General features: G+C 43.3%; 1 protein-coding gene across 1 annotated transcript in view; it reads right to left on the reverse strand.

Moving 5' to 3' along the window:
- The window catches only part of TGFBRAP1 (transforming growth factor beta receptor associated protein 1), an 86157-nt gene that overhangs the window by 23294 nt on the left and 41125 nt on the right, over positions 1–21738 (reverse strand). The window contains exons 4-8 of the mRNA XM_082247370.1: positions 20948–21102; positions 19637–19719; positions 12507–12848; positions 10029–10086; positions 7866–8009 (exon numbers count right to left, since the gene is read on the reverse strand). Of these exons, the coding sequence (XP_082103496.1) occupies positions 7866–8009; positions 10029–10086; positions 12507–12848; positions 19637–19719; positions 20948–21102 (782 nt within the window). The remainder of the gene's footprint in view (positions 1–7865; positions 8010–10028; positions 10087–12506; positions 12849–19636; positions 19720–20947; positions 21103–21738) is intronic.

Below are 21738 nucleotides of genomic sequence, written 5' to 3' on the forward strand. Positions count from 1 at the left end.
CCAATCACAGTTAGAAGCACGCCCCTAGGGACACACACAGCCCCTCCCTCTCAAATAAAGTTAACCCCTTCACTACCAGTGTATTTTTACAGTAACAGTGCATATATATAGCACTGATTACTGTAGAAATGTCACTGGTAACCCCAAAAGTGTCAAAAATGTCAGTCAAGGGTCCGATCTGTCCGCCGCATTGTCGCAGTACCGCAAAAAAAAAATCGCAGATCGCCGCCATTACGCGTTAAAAAAAAAAACAACAAAAATGACAAAAATCTTTCCCTTTGTTAGTAAACGCAATAACTTTTGCGCAAACCAATCAAAATATGCTTTTTGCGATTTTTTTTACCAAACATAGGTAGCATAAAACAAATTGGCCGAAAATATTAAAAAATTTTGATTTTTACATTTATTTTTGGGGGAATTTCATATAAAAAAAAGGGAAAAATATTGCTATTTTTGCAAAATTTACGCTCTTTTTTTGTTTATAGCGCGTGATCAAAAAATCGCACAGGTGATCAAATACCGCCAAAAGAAAGCTCTGTTTGTGGGAAAAAAAGGACGCCAAATTCGTTTAGGTACAGCGTCGCACGACCGCGCAATTGTCCGTTAAAGTCACGCAGTGCCGAATCGCAAAATACCCCCTGGTCAGGAAGGGGGTAAAATCTTCCGGGGCTTAAGTGGTTAAGTTAATACTTTGTAGCGCCACCTTTTGCTGTGATTACAGCTGTAAGTCGCTTGGGGTATGTCTCTATCAGTTTTGCACATCGAGAGACTGAAATTTTTGCCCATTCCTCCTTGCAAAACAGCTCAAGCTTAGTGAGGTTGGATTGAGAGCGTTTGTGAACAGCAGTTTTCAGTTCTTTCCACAGATTCTCGATTGGATTCAGGTCTGGACTTTGACTTGGCCATTCTAACACCTGGATATGTTTATTTGTGAACCATTCCATTGTAGATTTTGCTTTATGTTTTGGATCATTGTCTTGTTGGAAGACAAATCTCCGTCCCAGTCTCAGGTCTTTTGCAGACTCCATCAGGTTTTCTTCCAGAATGGTCCTGTATTTGGCTCCATCCATCTTCCCATCAATTTTAACCACCTTCCCTGTCCCTGCTGAAAAAAAGCAGGCCCAAACCATGATGCTGCCACCACCATGTTTGACAGTGGGGATGGTGTGTTCAGGGTGATGAGCTGTGTTGCTTTTACGCCAAACATAACGTTTTGCATTGTTGCCAAAAAGTTTGATTTTGGTTTCATCTGAGCAGAGCACCTTCTTCCACATGTTTGGTGTGTCTCCCAGGTGGCTTGTGGCAAACTTTAAACGACACTTTTTATGGATATCTTTAAGAAATGGCTTTCTTCTTGCCACTCTTCCATAAAGGCCAGATTTGTGCAGTATACGACTGATTGTTGTCCTATGGACAGAGTCTTCCACCTCAGCTGTAGATCTCTGCAGTTCATCCAGAGTGATCATGGGCCTCTTGGCTGCATCTCTGATCAGTCTTCTCCTTGTATGAGCTGAAAGTTTAGAGGGACGGCCAGGTCTTCGTAGATTTGCAGTGGTCTGATACTCCTTCCATTTCAATATTATCGCTTGCACAGTGCTCCTTGGGATGTTTAAAGCTTGGGAAATCTTTTTGTATCCAAATCCGGCTTTAAACTTCTCCACAACAGTATCTCGGACCTGCCTGGTGTGTTCCTTGTTCTTCATGATGCTCTCTGCGCTTTAAACGGACCTTTGAGACTATCACAGTGCAGGTGCATTTATACGGAGACTTGATTACACACAGCTGGATTCTATTTATCATCATTAGTCATTTAGGTCAACATTGGATCATTCAGAGATCCTCACTGAACTTCTGGAGAGAGTTTGCTGCACTGAAAGTAAAGGGGCTGAATAATTTTGCACGCCCAATTTTTCAGTTTTTTTATTTGTTAACAAAGTTTGAAATATCCAATAAATTTCGTTCCACTTCATGATTGTGTCCCACTTGTTGATTCTTCACAAAAATTACAGTTTTATATCTTTAGGTTTGAAGCCTGAAATGTGGCAAAAGGTCTCAAAGTTCAAGGGGGCCGAATACTTTCGCAAGGCACTGTATTTTACCAATCAAAATATCAGTAGACATAATAAGGTCGTGTAGAGGTTAATATATATCCAAATATACTGTCTGCAACAGTATTCCCCAGAGATGGCCATGGAGAATTTTAAGCATTTCTGACAATATCTCTTTATGATTTATTCAGGAAAAATTCAAGTTAGACTTACCGGTAACTTGTTTTCCAATAGTCTTTCAGGACAGCACCTTAGAGAGATGGCTCCTCCCTCTCCTCATCAGGAAACACCCCATCCACCAGATTTTAAAAGGAGGCTTCTCCCACCATTCATCAGTTTGTAGAAGAGTACCTCCGGCCCATGCTGGAACACATAAACAGATATGGTTAATCACAGCAATACATTTTATACAATAGGGCGGGATCCTCCTGCTGTCCTGAAAGACTATTGGAAAACAAGTTACCGGTAAGTCTAACTTGAATTTTCCCTAAAACGTCTTTCAGGACAGCACCTTAGAGAGGATTATCGAGACTTACTCAATTTAGGGAGGGACCACAGCTTGCAGGACCTTTCTGCCAAAAGCCTGATCTTCAGCTGCCAAAAGGTCCAACCTATAGTGTCTTGCAAATGTAAAGTAGCTTGACCACGTAGCCGCTTTGCAGATTTGATCTGGAGTGGCACCAGCTTTCTCTGCCCATGTAGTGGCTAACGCTCTAGTAGAGTGAGCTCTGATCCCCTGCGGGGGAGACAATTTCATTTGGGAGTAAGCCTCTGAAATAGCGGATCTGAGCCATCTGGCTATTGATCCTTTTGATGCCTGGCGACCTTTTTTGTTGCCAGAGAAAAGAACAAAAAGAGAGTTTGATGATCTAAACTCTTTAGTAACCTCCAAGTAGTGTATAAGAACCCTTCTTACATCTAGGTAGTGAAAGCTTTCTTCCTTATCTCCTGATGGATTAGGACAGAAGGTAGGCAACACAATTTCTTGTGATCGGTTTCTCGTTGAAGCTACTTTTGGGAGAAACCCTGGATCCGTCTTGAGAATTATCCTATCTGGATATATGGACAAGAAAGGTTCGATAGCTGATAAAGCATGTAATTCACTGATTCTTCTTGCTGATGTTATTGCCACCAAGAAGACTGTCTTGAGGGTAAGGTTTTTTAGTGTAACCGTTTCTAGTGGTTCAAAAGGTTCCCTTGTGAAAGCCTGAAGGACCACCGACAAATCCCATTTGGGGAAGCTTCTGATAGGCACTGGTCTGGAGCGGGTAAGGGCCCTGAAGAATCTGAGGATTAAAGATTCTGAAGAAATGGGCCTTTCCAAGAATACCCCCAGGGCTGTAACTTGTACCTTGAGGGTACTTACTGCCAAACCTTTTCCTGCGCCCTCCTGTAGGAACTCCAAAATTGAAGTAATACTGTCCAATTTTTGATCTTTCGATTCACACCAGGTATTATATGTCTTCCAAACTTTTGCATATATATTCCTTGTGACTTTTTTCCTACTGGAAAGTAGAGTAGCAATTAATGCGTCTGAAAATCCTTTCCTTTTCAGCAGTTGCTCCTCAGATACCAGGCGGTGAGCTTTAGCTTTTCCACTTCTGGATGATAAACTGGACCTTGAAACAGTAGGTCTTGACGAAGAGGGAGCTGAAAAGCAGGTTTGACTGATAGTTGAAGGACAGTCGAAAACCAAACCCTTTTGGGCCAATAAGGAGTGATCAGGATCACTGAGGCTCTTTCCATTTGGATTTTTCTCAACACCAATGGAATGAGCTGGAAGGGGGGGAAGGCATACCCCAACCTGAACCTCCAGGGATGTGCCAGGGAATCTACTCCCAGAGAGTTGTCGTTTCTGTGGAGTGAGAAGTAAAGTGGAAGTTTTGCGTTTTCTTTCGTTGCAAACAGATCCACCTCTGGCTTTCCCCAAGTCTTGGTTATCAACATAAAGACTTCTGGGTTCAAGCTCCATTCTGCTTCTCGGATCTTCTGCCTGCTTAAATAATCCGCCACACTGTTTAGTGTACCTTTTAGGTGGATTGCTGACAAGGAAAGTAACTGCCTTTTCGCCCATTGCAGAATTTCCGTTGCCAAAAGCTGTAGGGTTTTGCTTCTTGTGCCCCCTTGCTTGTTTAGATATGCCACTGTAGTGGCGTTGTCTGAAAGGACTTGAACATGAGTCCCCTGAAGATTTTGAGAGAAGGCAGTTAGGGCTAGGCCGACTGCCTTTAATTCCTTCCAATTTGAGGATTTTCTTGTCTCGGTCTGAGACCAAACCCCCTGTGCCAGGTTTTGGTTCCAGTGGGCTCCCCACCCCCACCTGCTGGCATCCGTTGTTAACCTCTGGTCTGCCGGGAAGGACCAGGCCAAACCCTGAGACAAGGTTATCCGATTTCTCCACCACCAAAGGGACCTCTTGACCTTGGTGGGGATTTTTACCTTTAAGTCCAAAGTCTCTGGATTGTGATCCCAGATTCTGAGGAGGAAATATTGGAGTGGTCGAAAATGCAGCCTTGCCCATTGGACAGCTGGAATTGATGCAGTCAGGTTTCCAAGGACTGACCTGATCTCTCTGATCGACCACCACTGATTTGTTTGTAGCCTTGCTACCAAATTCTGTATTTTGACCTGTTTGTCTTCTGGTAGGAAGATTCTTTGTTCCACAGAGCATAACTGAAACCCTAGGAACTGAACCCGCTGAGCCGGTGTGAGATTCGATTTCTTGATGTTCACTATCCATCCCAGAGCTTCTAGATGACCTCTTGCCTTGTGCAGGTCCTCTTGAAGTTTTTCCTTTGACGGGGCAAAGAAAAGCAGGTCGTCCAGGTAAGGCACCACAGAGATTCCCTGAAGGCGGAGGGGAGCTAGACACTCTGCCATTACCTTCGTAAAAATACGAGGGGAGGATGATAGCCCGAAAGGGAGTGCTTTGAATTGGATATGGAGCATTTCCTTTCCCAGATTTACTGCCAACCTTAGGAATCTCTGTGAGCGAGGGGCAATAGGGATATGTAGGTAAGCATCCCTTAAGTCGATTGATGCCATGAAGCATCCTTTTGTTAACAGGGTTCTGACTGTAAGAATTGAGTCCATTCGAAACTTTTTGTACAGAACTGACCTGTTTAATGGTTTCAGATTCAGTATAAGACGAAAATCCCCCGATGGTTTCTTTATCAAAAATATGTGGGAATAAAATCCCTGATGTTGTTCCTCCACTGGAACTGGACAGACAACTCCCTGTTGCCTCAGGTCCTTTAACAGGTCCATCATAGCCAGGGCTTTTTCTGCATCTCTTGGGAGGTTTGTGACAAAGAACCTTTCGGGTGGCGTCTCTGAAAACTCTATGTTGTAGCCTTGGGACAGCATATTCAGAATGTATTGATTTTCTGTTATGGCTGCCCAATAGGGGAGGAATTCCCTCAATCTTCCTCCCACCGGCAATGTCTTGTCATTGTGTTTTGTTGGTTGACACAGGAGGATGGAAGAGAACACCTCCTTTCCCTTTGGGTTTTTGTGTCGACCAGTTTCTTCTCTTCTCCTGGGGTCTGCTATTTTGCTGAGCTTTTTGAGGTCGAAAAAGCTTCTTTGCTGCCTGTTTCTTCTTCACAGGAAAAGACTTCTTTTTGTCTGCTGTTCTATCTAGAACAGAGTCTAGCCCAGGCCCGAATAGTAGATCCCCTTGAAAAGGAAGTCCACACAGCTTATTTTTAGAAGCTGTATCTCCAGGCCATGTCTTTAACCAAAGAGCCCTTCTGGCTGAGTTGGATAAAGCTGCAGATCTTGCTGTCATCTTCACTGACTCTGCTGAAGCGTCAGCAATGAAGGCTATGGCCGTGGAGAGCGTGGAAAAGGAATCCAAAATTTCCTGTTTAGGTGAGTCTGCTGTGATGTGTGCTTTTAGCTGGCTAAGCCAGTATTCCAGATTCCTGGACACACAGGTTACTGCCATGGCAGGTTTCAGACTCCCCATGATGGATTGCCAGGATCTCTTAAGTTGCTGGTCCATCTTCTTATCCATGGGATCCCTCAGGATTCCCATGTCTTCAAATGCTAGGTCTGTTGACCTAGAAACCTGGGAGAAGGCTGCATCAATCTTTGGCATCTTATTCCAGGGAGCTCCTGGGTCTTCATCAAAAGGAAATCGCCTTTTAAAGGCTTTAGGGAAGAAGGTTTTCTTTTCCGGATCAGCCCACTCATGTTTTATTGCATCTGAGATGGTCTGATGCACTGGGAAGATACGGCCCTTAGGCTCTTCCAAGCCTGCATACATTTTGTCATGTAGGGACAGTTCCTTCTTTTCCTCCTCTAGACCCAGGGTGATGTAAACTGCCCTCAGGAGACCATCCACTTGCTCTAAGGATAGTTTGTATTTAGTGGGCCTGCTTTGTGCCCCTCCCTCCTCTTCTTCCTCTGAATCCTCCTTGGAATGTGAGGGGGAATTATCTCCTTGGGTGGAAGGAACCCCTTCTGTCCCCACCGAAGGAACCAATTGTGAACCCTAAGAGGACAGTGAGGCTGATGGCTGACTCAGGGCAGGGTCCTGTAGGGATGACCGAAAAGATTGGATGGTAGCATCCAATTCCTTCCTCACAGATGCGACTAAATCGCCACAAACTGCAGATGCTTCTTCCTTTACTAGTGCATCAATACATCCCTGGCAAAGTGTCTTTTTCCAACTTTCCGACAACTTTGCTTTGCATGAAGGACACTTTCTCTTGAAAACAGTTTCAGAGCTTTTAGCCTGGAAGACATGAATGGGAAAACATACACATGCTTCTTAAAAGTCAGCCTGATTCTCAGGGCCACCAAAGGAGCACAGAAAGACATTTAAAGGGAAGTCCCATGTGCCCTGACAGGCCCCCAGCCACCGGGGGGAAAGTAAAAGGGATGGAGAGAGACCCCACAGTAAGATAGGCCATATAAAGATACCCCTTACCTGGGCCTTACTGGTGCCTGTGCCTGTCCCACTCGCTGAAGAAGCTTCCATCGCTTGGCAGCGGTATCACCCGTGGCTTCGGTACCGGTTCCGGAGACCAAAGCGCACCTGCACTGGACCGGATCCGGAATAAGGCACCAGCTTGCTCCTCCCTTCTTCCTCTGCGTCTGGCGGAAATGACGCCATACGCCCCCTGCAGAACGCTGCCCTTTCCGGAACCTCACTTCCGGTCCGGACGAGCGTCACTCGATCCGGAGAAATGGCGGCAAATTTGAAAAAAAAAAGGCGGCGGAAACCTAAGAAAAATCGTTCCGCTCCTCCAAGATGCCTTCCCAGGGCTGTGCTCTGCGGGGTCTTGGCTCAGCCTAGAGCACTGAAGAGGAAGAAGGAGCCCATGCACTGCAGTCGGTCGCGTGAATGGGAGAAGCAATCGTCTCCAAAAAAGGGTAGGTGGACGTAGGAAGCCCGGTCTCTCAGGATAGCACCTTAAGAGCCCAGCTCCCCACAGAGGTGTTCCTCGGCCGGAGGAAACACAAAAACTGATGAATGGTGGGAGAAGCCTCCTTTTAAAATCTGGTGGATGGGGTGTTTCCTGATGAGGAGAGGGAGGAGCCATCTCTCTAAGGTGCTGTCCTGAAAGACGTTTTAGGGAAATACCTTTTGGAGTAGATTTAGACGAATATGATAATTCTGTAGCATTAAAATACCCTCTTTCCTCCATTCCCATCCTGTGTCATGCAACCCAGTTACTCAAATAAAGTATATACAGTTTGGATCATAAACGTTCTAATACTGTATATGTCCAGAAATAATATACAAACATGAACCACACACAGTCACAAAGGCTGACGTAGTTTAAGCCTAAGCCAAGAACCACAAACCTGCTCACTTTTCTGCAAAACCCAATCCACATACTGCCACACCAACTGCTGGTCTTTGGAGAAGGTGAGAAAATCTACTACATACTCAAACAGGTCTGTCCGAGTGTTGTCTTCCAGGTCACCATTCACTATTCTAACCCAGATCTGTAGTTAAAAAAAAAAAAAAAAAACACGTTAGTGGGTATAAAATGCTATAATTTACAGACTACACTAAAAGAAACATAACAGAAAGTGTGTATGAACATTCGTTTGACTGAGTTACATATGCCTACTGGATATAGCAAATATGTAGGTTTTATCTCCACCTGTTCCAGAAAATAAAGCATTAGCTATAACTAAATATAATACGATAAAGCATAGTTATTATTCCTGTGAACTCTTTTCTTCAAACACACTGCCAACAGATTACATAGATTCACGGTATTGACCAGAACTGTGGTGATAAGTTATTTGATTAGGTTTTCCATCAAAAGCTTGATGAAAGTACATGTGTACTTAAAATGTTATGATCCTTTGCCTGAACCCAGATAGCCTCAACTGGTTTCACGGATGATCCCAAAAGCCATGGGCACTAGTACCCTTCCACAGACATTGCCAGTCAGCCAATCTGAATGAAATAGAAATTGATAGTGTTGGATCTACCTAATATGTCTAATCATACCATTGTGCTGTGGTAAAGCTTGTTACTACAATGCATGTCAATGCACAGCTCTATGTACCGCACTTGTGGAGTCATTCATTGTGACTAGGACCCCAATGCACTGTACAGTACCTGCCAATGCAATAGCACCACAACATACCGTAAAACTGGTGCATGTACATTTTCTTTTTTTTTATGTGCGTTTTTAGGCACCCTTCTTTTAGTGTAAAAAATGGGCTGCTTTAACAGACCAGATATGTTTGAATAGGTTCCTATTAAAAAGACCTGTCAGAAAGTTTGTCTTTTCAGGCAGCTATGCCCATCTTTTAACCACTTGCCGACCGCCGCAAGTACATATACTGCGGCGGTCAGCCCCTCACAGGCAAAGTGACGTATGGGTAAGTCACTAGCCTGTGAGTCTCTGGGAGCGAGCCCGCGTCTCTGGGAGCGAGCGCGCGCCGCCGGAGGCACGCTCCCGCTCGGTCACGGACCCCCCCCCCGCGCGTGTGCCCGGTGGACCCGATGTCCGCCGGGCACTCACGATCGTCCGTAACAGCGGGAGAAAGGCAGGCGGCTGATGTAAACAAGCCGCCTGTCATTCTCCCCTGTGTAGGAATAGTGATCATACGGTTCTACTATGTAGGACCGTTGATCACTGTTCCTACAGCTCAAGCTACAGCCAATCACAGTTAGAATCACGCCCCTAGGGACACACACCACCCCTCCCTCTCAAAAAAAGTTAACCCCTTCACTACCAGTGTCATTTTACAGTAACAGTGCATATGTATAGCACCGATTACTGTAATGTCACTAGTAACCCCAAAAGTGTCAAAAATGTCAGTCAAGGGTCCAATCTGTCCGCCCCAAAAAAAAAAAAAAAAAAAATCGCAGATCGCCGCCATAGCAAAAAAAAAAAAAAAAAAAAAAACACACCAAAAATGACAAAAATCTTTCCCTTTGTTAGTAAATGCGATAACTTTTGCGCAAACCAATAAAAATACGCTTTTTGCGATTTTTTTTACCAAACATATGTAGCATAAAACAAATTGGCCGAAAATGTTAAAAAATTTTGATTTTTTTGGGAATTTCATATAAAAAAAAGTGAAAAATATTGTTATTTTTGCAAAATTGACGCTCTTTTTTTGTTTATAGCGCGTGATCAAAAAAAAAAAAAAAAAAAAAAAATCGCACAGGTTATCAAATACCACCAAAAGAAAGCTCTGTTTGTGGGAAAAAAAGGACGTCAAATTTGTTTAGGTACAGCGTCGCATAACTGCTCAATTGTCCGTTAAAGTCACGCAGTGCCGAATCGCAAAATAGGCCCTGGTCAGGAAGGGGGTAAAATCTTCCGGGGCTTAAGTGGTTAATGTCCAAAATGAAATATCTAAAACCATACATTACTTTACTATCATTCTTCCAACTTCAGTCAAACACACTAATAGCCAAGTAAGCATGCAAGCTTTTGCAATAACACAAATTGAAAGATAGAAGCCTAAAAAAAACAAACAAATGTAATAGTATACCTGAAGAGCAGCAGCATCCTGCTTGTTATAGTGATACAGTAGGCCAAGTGCAAAATACCTAAAATAAATGCAGCATGTAAAACATATGTAATCAAAGCACCTTGTATAGTATTAAAAGGAAAAAAGTGTACTTTACGGTAACCACTTTCTCTAGCCTTGCTAAACTTACAACTTAAATTTGGTCATAAATGACATGTTTCCCTTATAGCTGCATCAGTTAACTGTAATGAAGTATGTCCCACGTGCTAGAGAAATCTTTTCTGCAGGGTGCTTGGTCCTCTTTCTGTCACTGAACTTCTGAACGTGGGGGTTAAAAGCTGTGGTTCTTTGGGCTGAACTGCATTCAAAATAGTTCACCTGGAACCCCTCCTTTTTCCCTCTCAACCTTTGAGAAAGTCTGTGCATTGTTTAAAATTAATAGAACACAATCTCTTAATCCTGTCATTCGACTTTTCTATGTTCAGTGATTGTGTTACACGTATGTATTAATGTACAATATGCACCGGCTTATCTCAATGGATGAGAGAGCAGCAGGGGGTGGGTCTCTTTCAGACTCTCTTGAATGCAGCTCAGCTTGTAGATCCGAAGCTATTAATCCCTGCCATACCAGGAATTCAGCACCAGGAAGAGGACCAGGCTCCCTTCATATAAGATTTAGATAAGATAAGATGAAACAGCTGCCTGCTTAAAATTGGGCACATGTCAGTAAAAGGTAAGTGATATGATTGCAGCTATAGTGAAAAAAAAAGACAATTGTTGCCTAAGCTTCTGCTTAAACCCTACCAATCATAGCTAAGCTGATTACTTACCTTAAAAGATAAACATCCTGCTCTTAGCCACGGCATTTTATTCATACTCCCTGGCCTTACTCCCACTCACACCAGTACAGGAAGCAGTTATATGCCTGTACAGAGCCATCTTCCAATTATCTCCAGTCTCAGTGGATAAGTCTATAAATGCTCACTCACTGAATGGGAACAGGCAGCATTGAGGATTGCTGTGGCTCAGAGCAGTACATGGTTATCTTTCTGACGTAAGCAGTTGGAGTAGGCTTTACAATTCAAGTAATTAGAAGCACCTACAAACCTCCTTCAAATGGCTAACAGTAGATAACAAATGAGTATAGTTCTATTTGTAATTACATTCACAAAAAATGCATACATTTCTAAAGCTTACCAAAAATTACAATATTTGAAAAAAAACTTTTGTTGTGGTGTAGATATTCTGTCTGATTTGTGTAGTAAATCCACATAACATTGACAACTACTGCTATTCTGAATTAAAACTTGTCGGGACTTAAATCTTAGAGATGCCACAGGAAACTTTGATTTAAAGATGCAAGCTTGAGGTCCATCATCCTCCTCCTTATTTCACAACCTAAAGAAACCATGACCATGACCAGGTATTCAGTCAGTAAAGTCAAAATTGACAACCTCCTGGCAGGCTTGTTTCCAGGCCAGTGACGGCGAACCTTGGCTCCCCAGATGTTTTGGAACTACATTTCCTATGATGCTCAACTACACTGTAGAGCAGTGGTCCTCAACTCCCATCCTCAGGGCCCACTAACAGGCCAGATTTTAAGGATTACCTTGGGGAGATGCAGACTAGAGTACTGCAATCACTGAACAGCAAATTATATCACCTGGGATTTATTTCAGTTATCTTGCAAACCTGGCCTGTTAGTGGGCCCTGAGGACCAGGGTTGAGAAACCCTGCTGTAGAGTGCATGAGCATCATGGGAAATGTAGTTCCAAAACATCTGGGTGCCAAGGTTTGCCATCACTGCTCTAGGCAGTAAGGACCTAAAGCATTCACCTTTAAAACTAAGTGAGCAAAGAAGAAAGAAGCTCCCATACTTATATTCTACCAGCTTCCTTGCATTTTTACTATTTTGCCCAGAAATGCACAACAAAATATTATAAATGCACAGAAAGGTCAAATTCTGTATCAACTATCTGCACGTACCCCATTTCTGTATAGGAATGGAAATGTTTACATATTTGCGTATGTTATAATTAGCCCTTTTTACATGTATGGAATGTATATTCTGGTTTACTGGTACTCTAAAATGTGTGCACAAAGCTTCCACAGACCCTTATCACTGGCACTAAAGGAGGTTTTGTATGCAGAAGATTTAACAGCTCTTAGGCTTGGTTCACACTGATGCGATGCGGGAAGGCTGCGAATTCGCAGCCTGTTCCCGCATCGCACACGCACCCCCGGCAGTTCACACTGCCATATGCGATCCGCTGGGGGTGTCAATGCGCTCCGACATGACATGCGAACCCCGCACACGCAGTAGTGTGAACCGGGGCTTAGGGACATCTTTAATTGATTTCTCTAAGTACTTAAAACGACAAGAAAACAGATAGTTGTAGAAAATCGTTTTGAGGAATTGAAGGAAAAAAAAAGCTGTATTAAAATTTGCAACTTGGAGGTCACATGACTGCACATCTACTTAAATCTTGAACTACTCACTTTTTGTGCTTTTCCAGCCATGCTGCACTATCTCCCACTTCACAAGCATTGTCCGACACCAACAGATCAAGCAGGCTCTCGTGATCTGCCTCTGCGTAAAGTTTTAGTAAGGCCGTGTCCACGTCCTGCTGATAGCCATTAGCCACCTCAGTGCTGCGGATTTCGCTTAAATAAGACATGAGGAAACGTTTGCACTTGGAAACCTTCTCCTGGTCTCCTCGGGTGAGTTGGTTAAGATCTGCATATTCGTGCAGGGGAGGATGTGCGCGGATAAACCCAGAGGATGATGGTAGCAGGAGAGGATAGAGAGAAATCAACTCCCTGATATCTAGGTGACTAGTTCTAGAATGACCAAAATAAATCAATTACAAACTGTACACAATAGTGAAGAAAAATATTTAAAAATTTCAAGATGAGAAAGAGAACTAAAATGTAATACAGAGATGGAACATAAAGAGATTCAGAACCATGTCATACATTTTGTTCTTGTTGTATCTGAAATGTTATTTTTTATTTAATGGTGTACAAGTTTCCAACCATTCTTTTACAGACAAAAAACTTTGACATAGACCTATACTTAATTGTTAAAGTAGGACTGAAGTCCTGCTGTAAAAACCTGTGAGCAGGCAGGCTTTTATTGCAGAGGAGACAATACCTCTTCTGTATTAAAATGCTCTTGCCTGTCTTCTCGCTGTCTCCTCCAGCACTGTAAACTGAGCTGAGCATGTGCATATACCGGTGTACAGCCATTCATATCTATGGGAGGCTGCATGCAGTACCTGGGCTTTCCAGGCACGGAAAAAAAAAAAAAAGCCAGAACTTTAAGCTGTTGTGTCCAATACGCTCATGTGTATGAACCCTTAACCACTTAAGCCCCTGAAGATTTTACCCCCATTCCGACCAGGGGGTTTTTTGCGATTTTTTACTGCGTGACTTTAACGGACAATTGCGCGGTTGTGCGACGCTGTACCTAAACGAATTTCACGTCTGTTTTTTTCCCACAAACAGAGCGTTCTTTTGGTGGTATTTGATCACCTGTGCGATTTTTTGATCATGCGCTATAAACAAAAAAAGAGTGTAAATTTTGCAAAAATAACAATATTTTTCACATTTTTTATATGAAATTCCCAAAAAAAAAAAAGTAAAAATCTAAATTTTTTAACATTTTCGGCCAATTTGTGTTATGCTACATATGTTTGATAAAAAAAAAAAAAAAAAAGAAAAGCGTATTTTGATTGGTTTGCGCAAAAGTTATCGCGTTTACTAACAAAAGGGAAAGATTTTTGTCATTTTTGGTGTTTTTTTTTTTTTTTAACGAGTAATGGTGGCGATCTGCGATTTTTTTTGCGGGACTGCGACATTGCGGCGGACAGATCAGATCCTTGACTGACATTTTTGACACTTTTGGGGTTACCAGTGACATTACTGCAGTAATCAGTGCTAAAAATATGCACTGTTACTGTAAAAATGACACTAGCAGGAAAGGGGTTAACTGTATTGGAGAGGGAGGCGTTAAGTGTGTCCTAGGGGCGTGTTTCTAACTGTAGTGGGACAGGTCTCCTATTGTAAAAACAGAGATCAACGGTTCTACATAGGAGAACCGTCTGATCTCCATTTTTACACAGGGGAGAATGACAGGCGGCTTGTTTACATAAGCTGCCCGCCTTTCTCCCGCTCTACCGACGATCGTAGTGTGACCGGCGGACATCGGGTCCGCGGGTCACACGCGCGGACTCCTCCGTGAACGAGCCTCAGCGCGCGTGCGCTCGCACGCTATTGGCTCACAAACCGGTCACAGGCTAGTGACGCAGCGGTCAGCAAGTAGTTAAAGTGTTACTAAACCCACAACAGTAAAATCAGTCTGTACAGCTGTGGTCAAAAGTTCTGAGAATCGCACAAATATTAATTTTCACAAAGTCTCCTGCCTCAATGTTTTCCGATCTTTTTGTCAGACGTTACTATGGTATAATGACATAATTACAAGCATTTCATAAGTGCCAAACACTTTCATTGAAAATTACATTAAAGCGGAGTTCCACCCATTTTTAATAGGTTGGAATACATAGCTGTATGTAATCCCCTTTAAAACGGCTTTTACCAATGGAAACTTTTTTTTTTTTTTTTTGCTAGTAAGTACCTTAATTTCGGCATTATTGCTCCTCTCCTCACTTCCTGGTCCGATCGGCGATGACGTCATTCGGCGATCCGCAGTGTCTGCTGGGATGTATTCAATTCCAGAAATCTCGGAGTAGCTGTATCTGTACTGAGCCGTGCCTGCCCCGCCTCCGCCCCGCCTCCGCCCCGCCTCCTCTCATTGAGTTGCATTGTATGAATGTATTAAGGCCGTTCTCTGCCCCGCCTCCGCCCCGCCTCCGCCCCACCTCCTCTTACAAATCAATGAGAGGAGGCGGGGCAGAGAACAGCCTTAATACATTCATACAATGCAACTCAATGAGAGGAGGCGGGGCGGAGGCGGGGCAGAGAACAGCCTTAATACATTCATACAATGCAACTCAATTAGAGGAGGCGAGGCGGAGGCGGGGCGGAGGCGGGGCAGGCACGGCTCAGTACAGATACAGCTACTGCGAGATTTCTGGAATAGAATACATCCCAGCAGACACTGCGGATCGCCGAATGACGTCATCGCCGATCGGACCAGGAAGTGAGGAGAGGAGCAATAATGCCGAAATTAAGGTACTTACTAGCAAAAAAAAAAAAAAAGTTTCCATTGGTAAAAGCCATTTTAAAGGGGATTACATAGATCTAAATTTCCAAAAATGGGTGGAACTCCACTTTAAGTTTATGCAATGAGTCAATAATGCATTGTTGACCCTTCTTTTTCAAGACCTCTGCAATTCGTCCTGACATGCTGTCAATCAACTTCTGGGCCACATCCTGAGTGAAGGCAGCCAATTCTTGCAAAATCAATGCTTGAAGTTTGTCAGAATTTGTGGGGGGGGGGGGGGGGGTTTGTTCACCCGCCTCTTGAGGATTGACGTCAAGTTCTTAATGGGATTAAGGTCTGGGGAGTTTCCTGGCCATAGACCCCAAATTTCCAGGTTTTGTTCCTTAAGCCACTTAGTTATCATTTTTGCCTTATGGCAAGGTGCTCCATAATGCTGTAAAAGGCATTGTTCATTACCAAACTGTTGGATGGTTGGGAGAAGTTGCTCTCGGAGGATGTTTTTGTACCATTCTTTATTCACAGCTGTGTTCTTAGGCAGCATTGTGAGGGAGTCAACTTCCTTGGCTGAGAAGTAACCCCACACATAAATGGTCTCAGGATGCTTTACTGTTGGCATGACACAGGACTAATGGTAGCGCTCACCTTTTCATCTCTGGACAAGGTTTTATCTGGGTGCCACAATCAATCAGAAAGAAGATTCATCAGAGAAAAATACTTCACCCCAGTCCTTAGCAGTCTAATTCCTGTACCTTTTGCAGAATATCTGTCTGCCCCGGATATTTTTCCTGGAGAGAAGTGGCTTCTTTGCTGCCCTTCTTAAAACCAGGCCATCCTCCAAAAGTCTTCGCCTCACTGGGCATGCAGATGCCCTCACACCTGCCTGCTGCCATTCCTGAGAAAGCTCTGCACTGGTGGTGCCTGATCCCACAGCTGAATTAACTGTAGGAGACGGTTCTGGCGCTTGCTGGACTTTTTTTTGCCACGCTGAAGCCTTCGTCACAATAATTAAACCTCTCTGCTTGAAGTTCTTGATGAGCCGATAAATGGTTGGTTTAGGTCCAATCTTAGTAGCAACAATATCCTTGCCTGGGATTCCTTTTTTGTGCAAAGCAATGATAACTGCACATGTTTCTTTGTAGGTAACCATGGTTAATGGAGGAAGAACAATGATTTCAAGCGCCACCCTCCTTTTAAAGCTTCCCGTCTGTTTTTCTAACTCAATCAGTATTACAGAGTGATTTCCAGCCTTGTCAACACCGACACCGGTGTTACGAGAGAATCACTGACACGTCAGCTGGTCCTTTTGTGGCAGGGTTGAAATGCAGTGGAAGTTTTTTTTTTTGGGGGGGGGGGGGGGGGGAGAGAGATTTAGTTCATTGTAATGGCAAAGAGGGACGTTGCAATTAAATGTAATTCATATAATCACTCTTCATAACATTCTGGAGTATATGCAAGCTGTCATCATAAAAACTGAGGCAGACTTTGCAAAACTATTTGCGTCATTCTCAAAGCTTTTGGCCAGAGCTGTATATGCAGTAAAGCATGCTCACTATACTCACTGTGGAACCTAAGGGGTTAATCCTCTGCATTGTGTAAAAAGGCTGTTTGAACCTGTCTTCTCTGTTCCTTCCCTTCTTCCACTGTCCCCAATCTCGGATATTAAAGAGTCTTGGGGACAAGCTGCACATGCTCAGGTTGGTGTGTATTGCTAGAGTGTTTTTTTTTTTTTTACTTTCTTGGGGAGACTGCATGTGATCAGCACAGGGCCAATCAGCACTTTCCAGACAGAGGGTCAGGGGTCCTGCATCCTCATAGGAAAGCCATAGCAGAATGAAAACTTTTCCTACATGCTTTAACCAGACACTGATAGAAGTCACAAGACTGTTCTAACTGCTGATGAAAAAAGGTATTTAGCAGTTTATAGATTTACTAAAACTATTGCATTTCCATGTTGTGTGTACTGTGGGAGAACAGATATAGTGAATGCAGGGTCCTGGGTTTAGTAACACTTTAAATACAAAAACATTACTTTTGGTCTTGCTATGAGCTTTGGAAAACAAAAATAACCTGAAATAGTTAATTTACAATCTCTCTCTGTATAATCTCTACATCCTCATCGGCCTGTATCTTTTCATTATTGTTGTGTTTGGTGTGCATGATCCAAGCAGAATTTAAAAATGCATATACTCAATCATGCTACAACCTCATTTGAATACATTCTCATATGAGCATGGATATAACCATGTATACAGCAGTGCATACTGCCAGTGAGAATATTCAGTGCATCTGGAAAGTATTCACAGCACTTCACTTTTTCCACATTTATGTTATAGCCTTATTCCAAAATTGATTACATTTATTATTTTCCTCAAAATTCTACAAACAATACCCTATGACAACGTGAAAGAAGTTTGTTTTAAATCTTTGCAAATTTAATAGAAATAGAAAACAAAAAAATCATGTGTACAGAAGTATCCACAGCCATCCTTTTCCACGGATCATCCTTGAGCTATTTCTACATCTTGATTGGAGTCGACCTGTGGTAAATTTAGTTGACTGGACAGGATTTAGAAAAGGCACACACCTGTCTATATAAGGTCCAACAGTTATCAGAGCACAAACCAAGCCACAGAGATCCAGGAATTGTCTGTAGACCTCCAAGATGGGATTGTATGGAGGCACAGAAAAATGTCTGCAGCATTGAAGGTCCCAATGAGCACAGTGGCCTCCATCATCCATAAATGGAAGACGTTTGGAACCACCAGGACTCTTCCTAGAGCTGGGCACCCAGCCAAACTGAGCGATCATGGGAGAAAAGCTTTAGTCAGAAAGGTGACCAAGAACCACGATGGTCACTCTCACAGAGTTCCAGCGTTTTTCTGTGGAGAAAGGAGAACCTTCCAGAAGAACAATCATCTCTGCAGCACTCCATCAATCAGGCCTGTATGGTAGAGTGGAGAGACGGAAGCCACTCCTCAGTAAAAGGCACAAACCCACCTGGAGTTTGCCAAAAGGCACCTGAAGGACTCTCAGACCATGAGAAACAAAATTCTCTGGTCTGATGAAACAAAGATTGAACTCTTTGGCCAGAATGGCAAGTGTTATGTCTGGAGGAAACCAGGCACCTCTTCTCACCTGGCCAATACCATTCCTACAGTGAAGCATGGTGGTGGGAGCATGATGCTGTGGGAAAGTTTTTCAGCAGCAGGAACTGGGAGACTAGTCAGGATCGAGGGAATGATGAATGCAGCAATGTACAGAGACATCCTTGATGAAAACCTGCTCCAGAGCGCTCTAGACTTCAGACTGGGGCGAAGGTTCATCTTCCAAAAGGAAAACGACCCTAAGCACACAGCCAAGAGAACAAAGGAGTGGCTACGGACAACTCTGTGAATGTCCTTGAGTGGCCCAGCCAGAGCCCAGACTAAAACTTGATTGAACATCTTTGGAGAGATCTGAAAATGGCTGTGCACCGAACCGCTCATCCAAGATGATGGCGCTTGAGAGGTCCTCCAAAGAAGAATGGGAGAAACTGCCCAAATATCGGTGTGCCAAGCTTGTAGCATCATACTCAAAAAGACTTGAGGCTAGAATTGATGCCAAAGGTGCTTCAACAAAGTTTTAAGCAAAGGCTGTGAATACTTATGTACATGGGATTTTGTTTCGTTTTTTATTTTTAAAGCGGAGTTCCGGGCACAGAAGTAATTTTTTACTAAACATACCCCCGGGACAGTCAGGGCTAGCACATTCCACAATGGCTAGCCTCTGATCTGTCCCGGTTCGCACTTACTTTTTAGAAGAAATACTTACTTATAAAATTTCTTCCACAGCGTTTCCATCTCTCTTGTGGGCAGCTGAAGCCGGCGCGGTCCTCTTCTGTGTCTTCTTGTCCCAGAATGCGCCTGCACCGGCCCCTCTCGTCACTTGCGGTGCGGCGCCGCATTTCTCCACAGCTTCTGGGCATGCCCAGAAGCTGTTTAGCAGGGGAATGCAGCGTCGCCCGGAAATGACGAGCGGGGCCGGTGCCGTCGCATTGATTCCTGGGAGCTATGACGTTCAGCTCCCAGGAATCATAGCGAGACAGGAAGTGACGGGGTGAGCCGCGGCTCCGAGGGAGGAAGTACTCTGAGGTGAGTATCTTCGATCTTCAATTACAAGGTAAGTAAACAAAAAAAAAATAACTATCCAATTCCTTTTCAGGTGAGGTCTACCTAGCGGAGGGGCACAAAAAAAAAAAAAAAAATATCGTTTTTGTGCCCGGAACTCCGCTTTAATAAATTTGCAACTTTCACGTTGTCATTATAGGGTATTGTTTGTAAAATTTTGAGGAAAATAATGAATTTAATCCATTTTGGAATAAGGCTGTAACATAACAAAATGTGGAAAAAGTGAAGCGCTGTGAATACTTTGGGATGCACCGTACTGATATAAAAGAATGATTTACCTGAATAATTCTTTTGCTTCTAAAAACTGAAGCTGAGCAAACTGTATAAATCCAGCCTGTTGCAGGATTCTTCTGTACATAACCTGTAGAAATATAATATTGTGATAAACATACTAGTAGTTTAGGCTGATCCTTGGCAAGGCCAGAAAGGTCTACATACACAGCTTTCACTACCACAATAGAGCAGACAAACTGAAAACATTCCCACTGTAATACAGAAGCTACTAGAACATGCCCTTCAACTACCATAACTAGTTGAGCTTTACTAAATGCAAAAAATAAGCATGGTAATATTCTCTTTCCAAAAATGTTTTACTGTAATGCAGGGGTCTCCAATCTTTATAAACAAAGGGCAAGTTTACGGTCCTTCAGACTTTAGGGTGACCGGACTAGGCCCAGTGGGTGTAGAAAATGTCCTGGCATCCACTGGAAATAAACAATTACCTATCTTTGGTGCCAGTGGGGGAATAGTGCCCTATTGTTGGTGTTAGTGGAAAAAATAGTGCCCCATTGTTCGTATCAGTGGAAGGAATCGTGCCCCATTGTTAGTATCAGTGGAAGGAATAGTGCCCCATTGTTAATATCAGTGGAAGGAATAGTGCCCCATTGTTAGTCTCAGTGGAAGGAATAGCCCTCCATTGTTGGTGTCAGTGGAAGGAATAGCGCCCCATTGTTGGTGTCAGTGGAAGGAATAGCTCTCCATTGTTGGTGTCAGTGGAAGGAATAGCGCCCCATTGTTGGTGTCAGTGGAAGGAATAGCTCTCCATTGTTGGTGTCAGTGGAAGGAATAGCGCCCCATTGTTGGTGTCAGTGGAAGGAATAGCGCCCCATTGTTGGTGTCAGTGGAAGGAATAGCGCCCCATTGTTGGTGTCAGTGGAAGGAATAGCGCCCCATTGTTGGTGTCAGTGGAAGGAATAGCGCCCCATTGTTGGTGTCAGTGGAAGGAATAGCGCCCCATTGTTGGTGTCAGTGGAAGGAATAGCGCCCCATTGTTGGTGTCAGTGGAAGGAATAGCGCCCCATTGTTGGTGTCAGTGGAAGGAATAGCGCCCCATTGTTGGTGTCAGTGGAAGAACTATCGTCCCATTGTTTGTGTTAGTGGAAGGAATAGCTGCTCTAATGTATTATTGCACCAAGATTGTGCAGTAATTTATTACAAGCAGATATAGAACTGAGATGCAGTCTAAGGGCATTAGGCCCATTTAGATCCATTCTATTTCAACACACATGCTTCCACTTCTTCATGACTGCAGTGGTTTTAAGCAACAGGTAGTTTGTCTATATTTCAGAGATGGAAGTTTAAAAGCACACCTGAAATTTCTCCTTTGGAATATTGCGCCGTGCTCCTTTAGTTAGCACAAGTGCTTCTTCTACCCTCTGGTTTGATAGTAGATCCTGAATCTGTTTCTCCAAAGGTAAGGGAATTAAAACATATACACCATTTGTAGTTGCTACAATCACCCGCCCTGTAAAACATGTGGAACAAAAATGATCAGAAAGTAAAAAGAAAAAAAACACAGCACTTATGGGGCCCTGCCGAAATACCCTTTGTTTACCAGCGCCGCAATAAAGTAGTGATGGCAAGCAGAAGATGCTCACATTTTACTAGTTTTGTGTTAAAGTAACTGACTATAAAACCATTATTCTGCTACTCTGGGCCAAAGCGAGGCCTTAGTGCATTTGTTGCTTTCGGCTAATTTAACCATTTCAAAAAGGAGAACCCTCAGACGTAGCCTACAACCAATAGGCCCAAATATCAGCTATTTAAAAGGTGAAGCAGACCCAATCCAATGTTTTGGTATGTAATAGACAATATAGGACAGACCTGCCCGGTTTTATTCTGGACACACCAGAAAAGAGCTCTTCCACCAACCTGGGTCTAGTCTTGTAAGCTACTGAACAGATGCAAACTAAGCTTCCTAGTTTCAATGCAGGATTCATGTACATTATAAAAAAAAAGGCAAAGCACCATGTAGTCGCCAGCGGAATAGGATGTACAAGGAACCCAGATAACAGTTAATATATCTATCTATACAATACTACAGCAAAGAAAACAGTTATTACACAGGAAATATGTTAATTAATATTGGTACATTGCTGAG

The sequence above is a fragment of the Pelophylax lessonae genome (genome assembly GCF_965119305.1).
Source record: "Pelophylax lessonae genome assembly, chromosome: 2".
Lineage (NCBI taxonomy): Eukaryota > Metazoa > Chordata > Amphibia > Anura > Ranidae > Pelophylax > Pelophylax lessonae.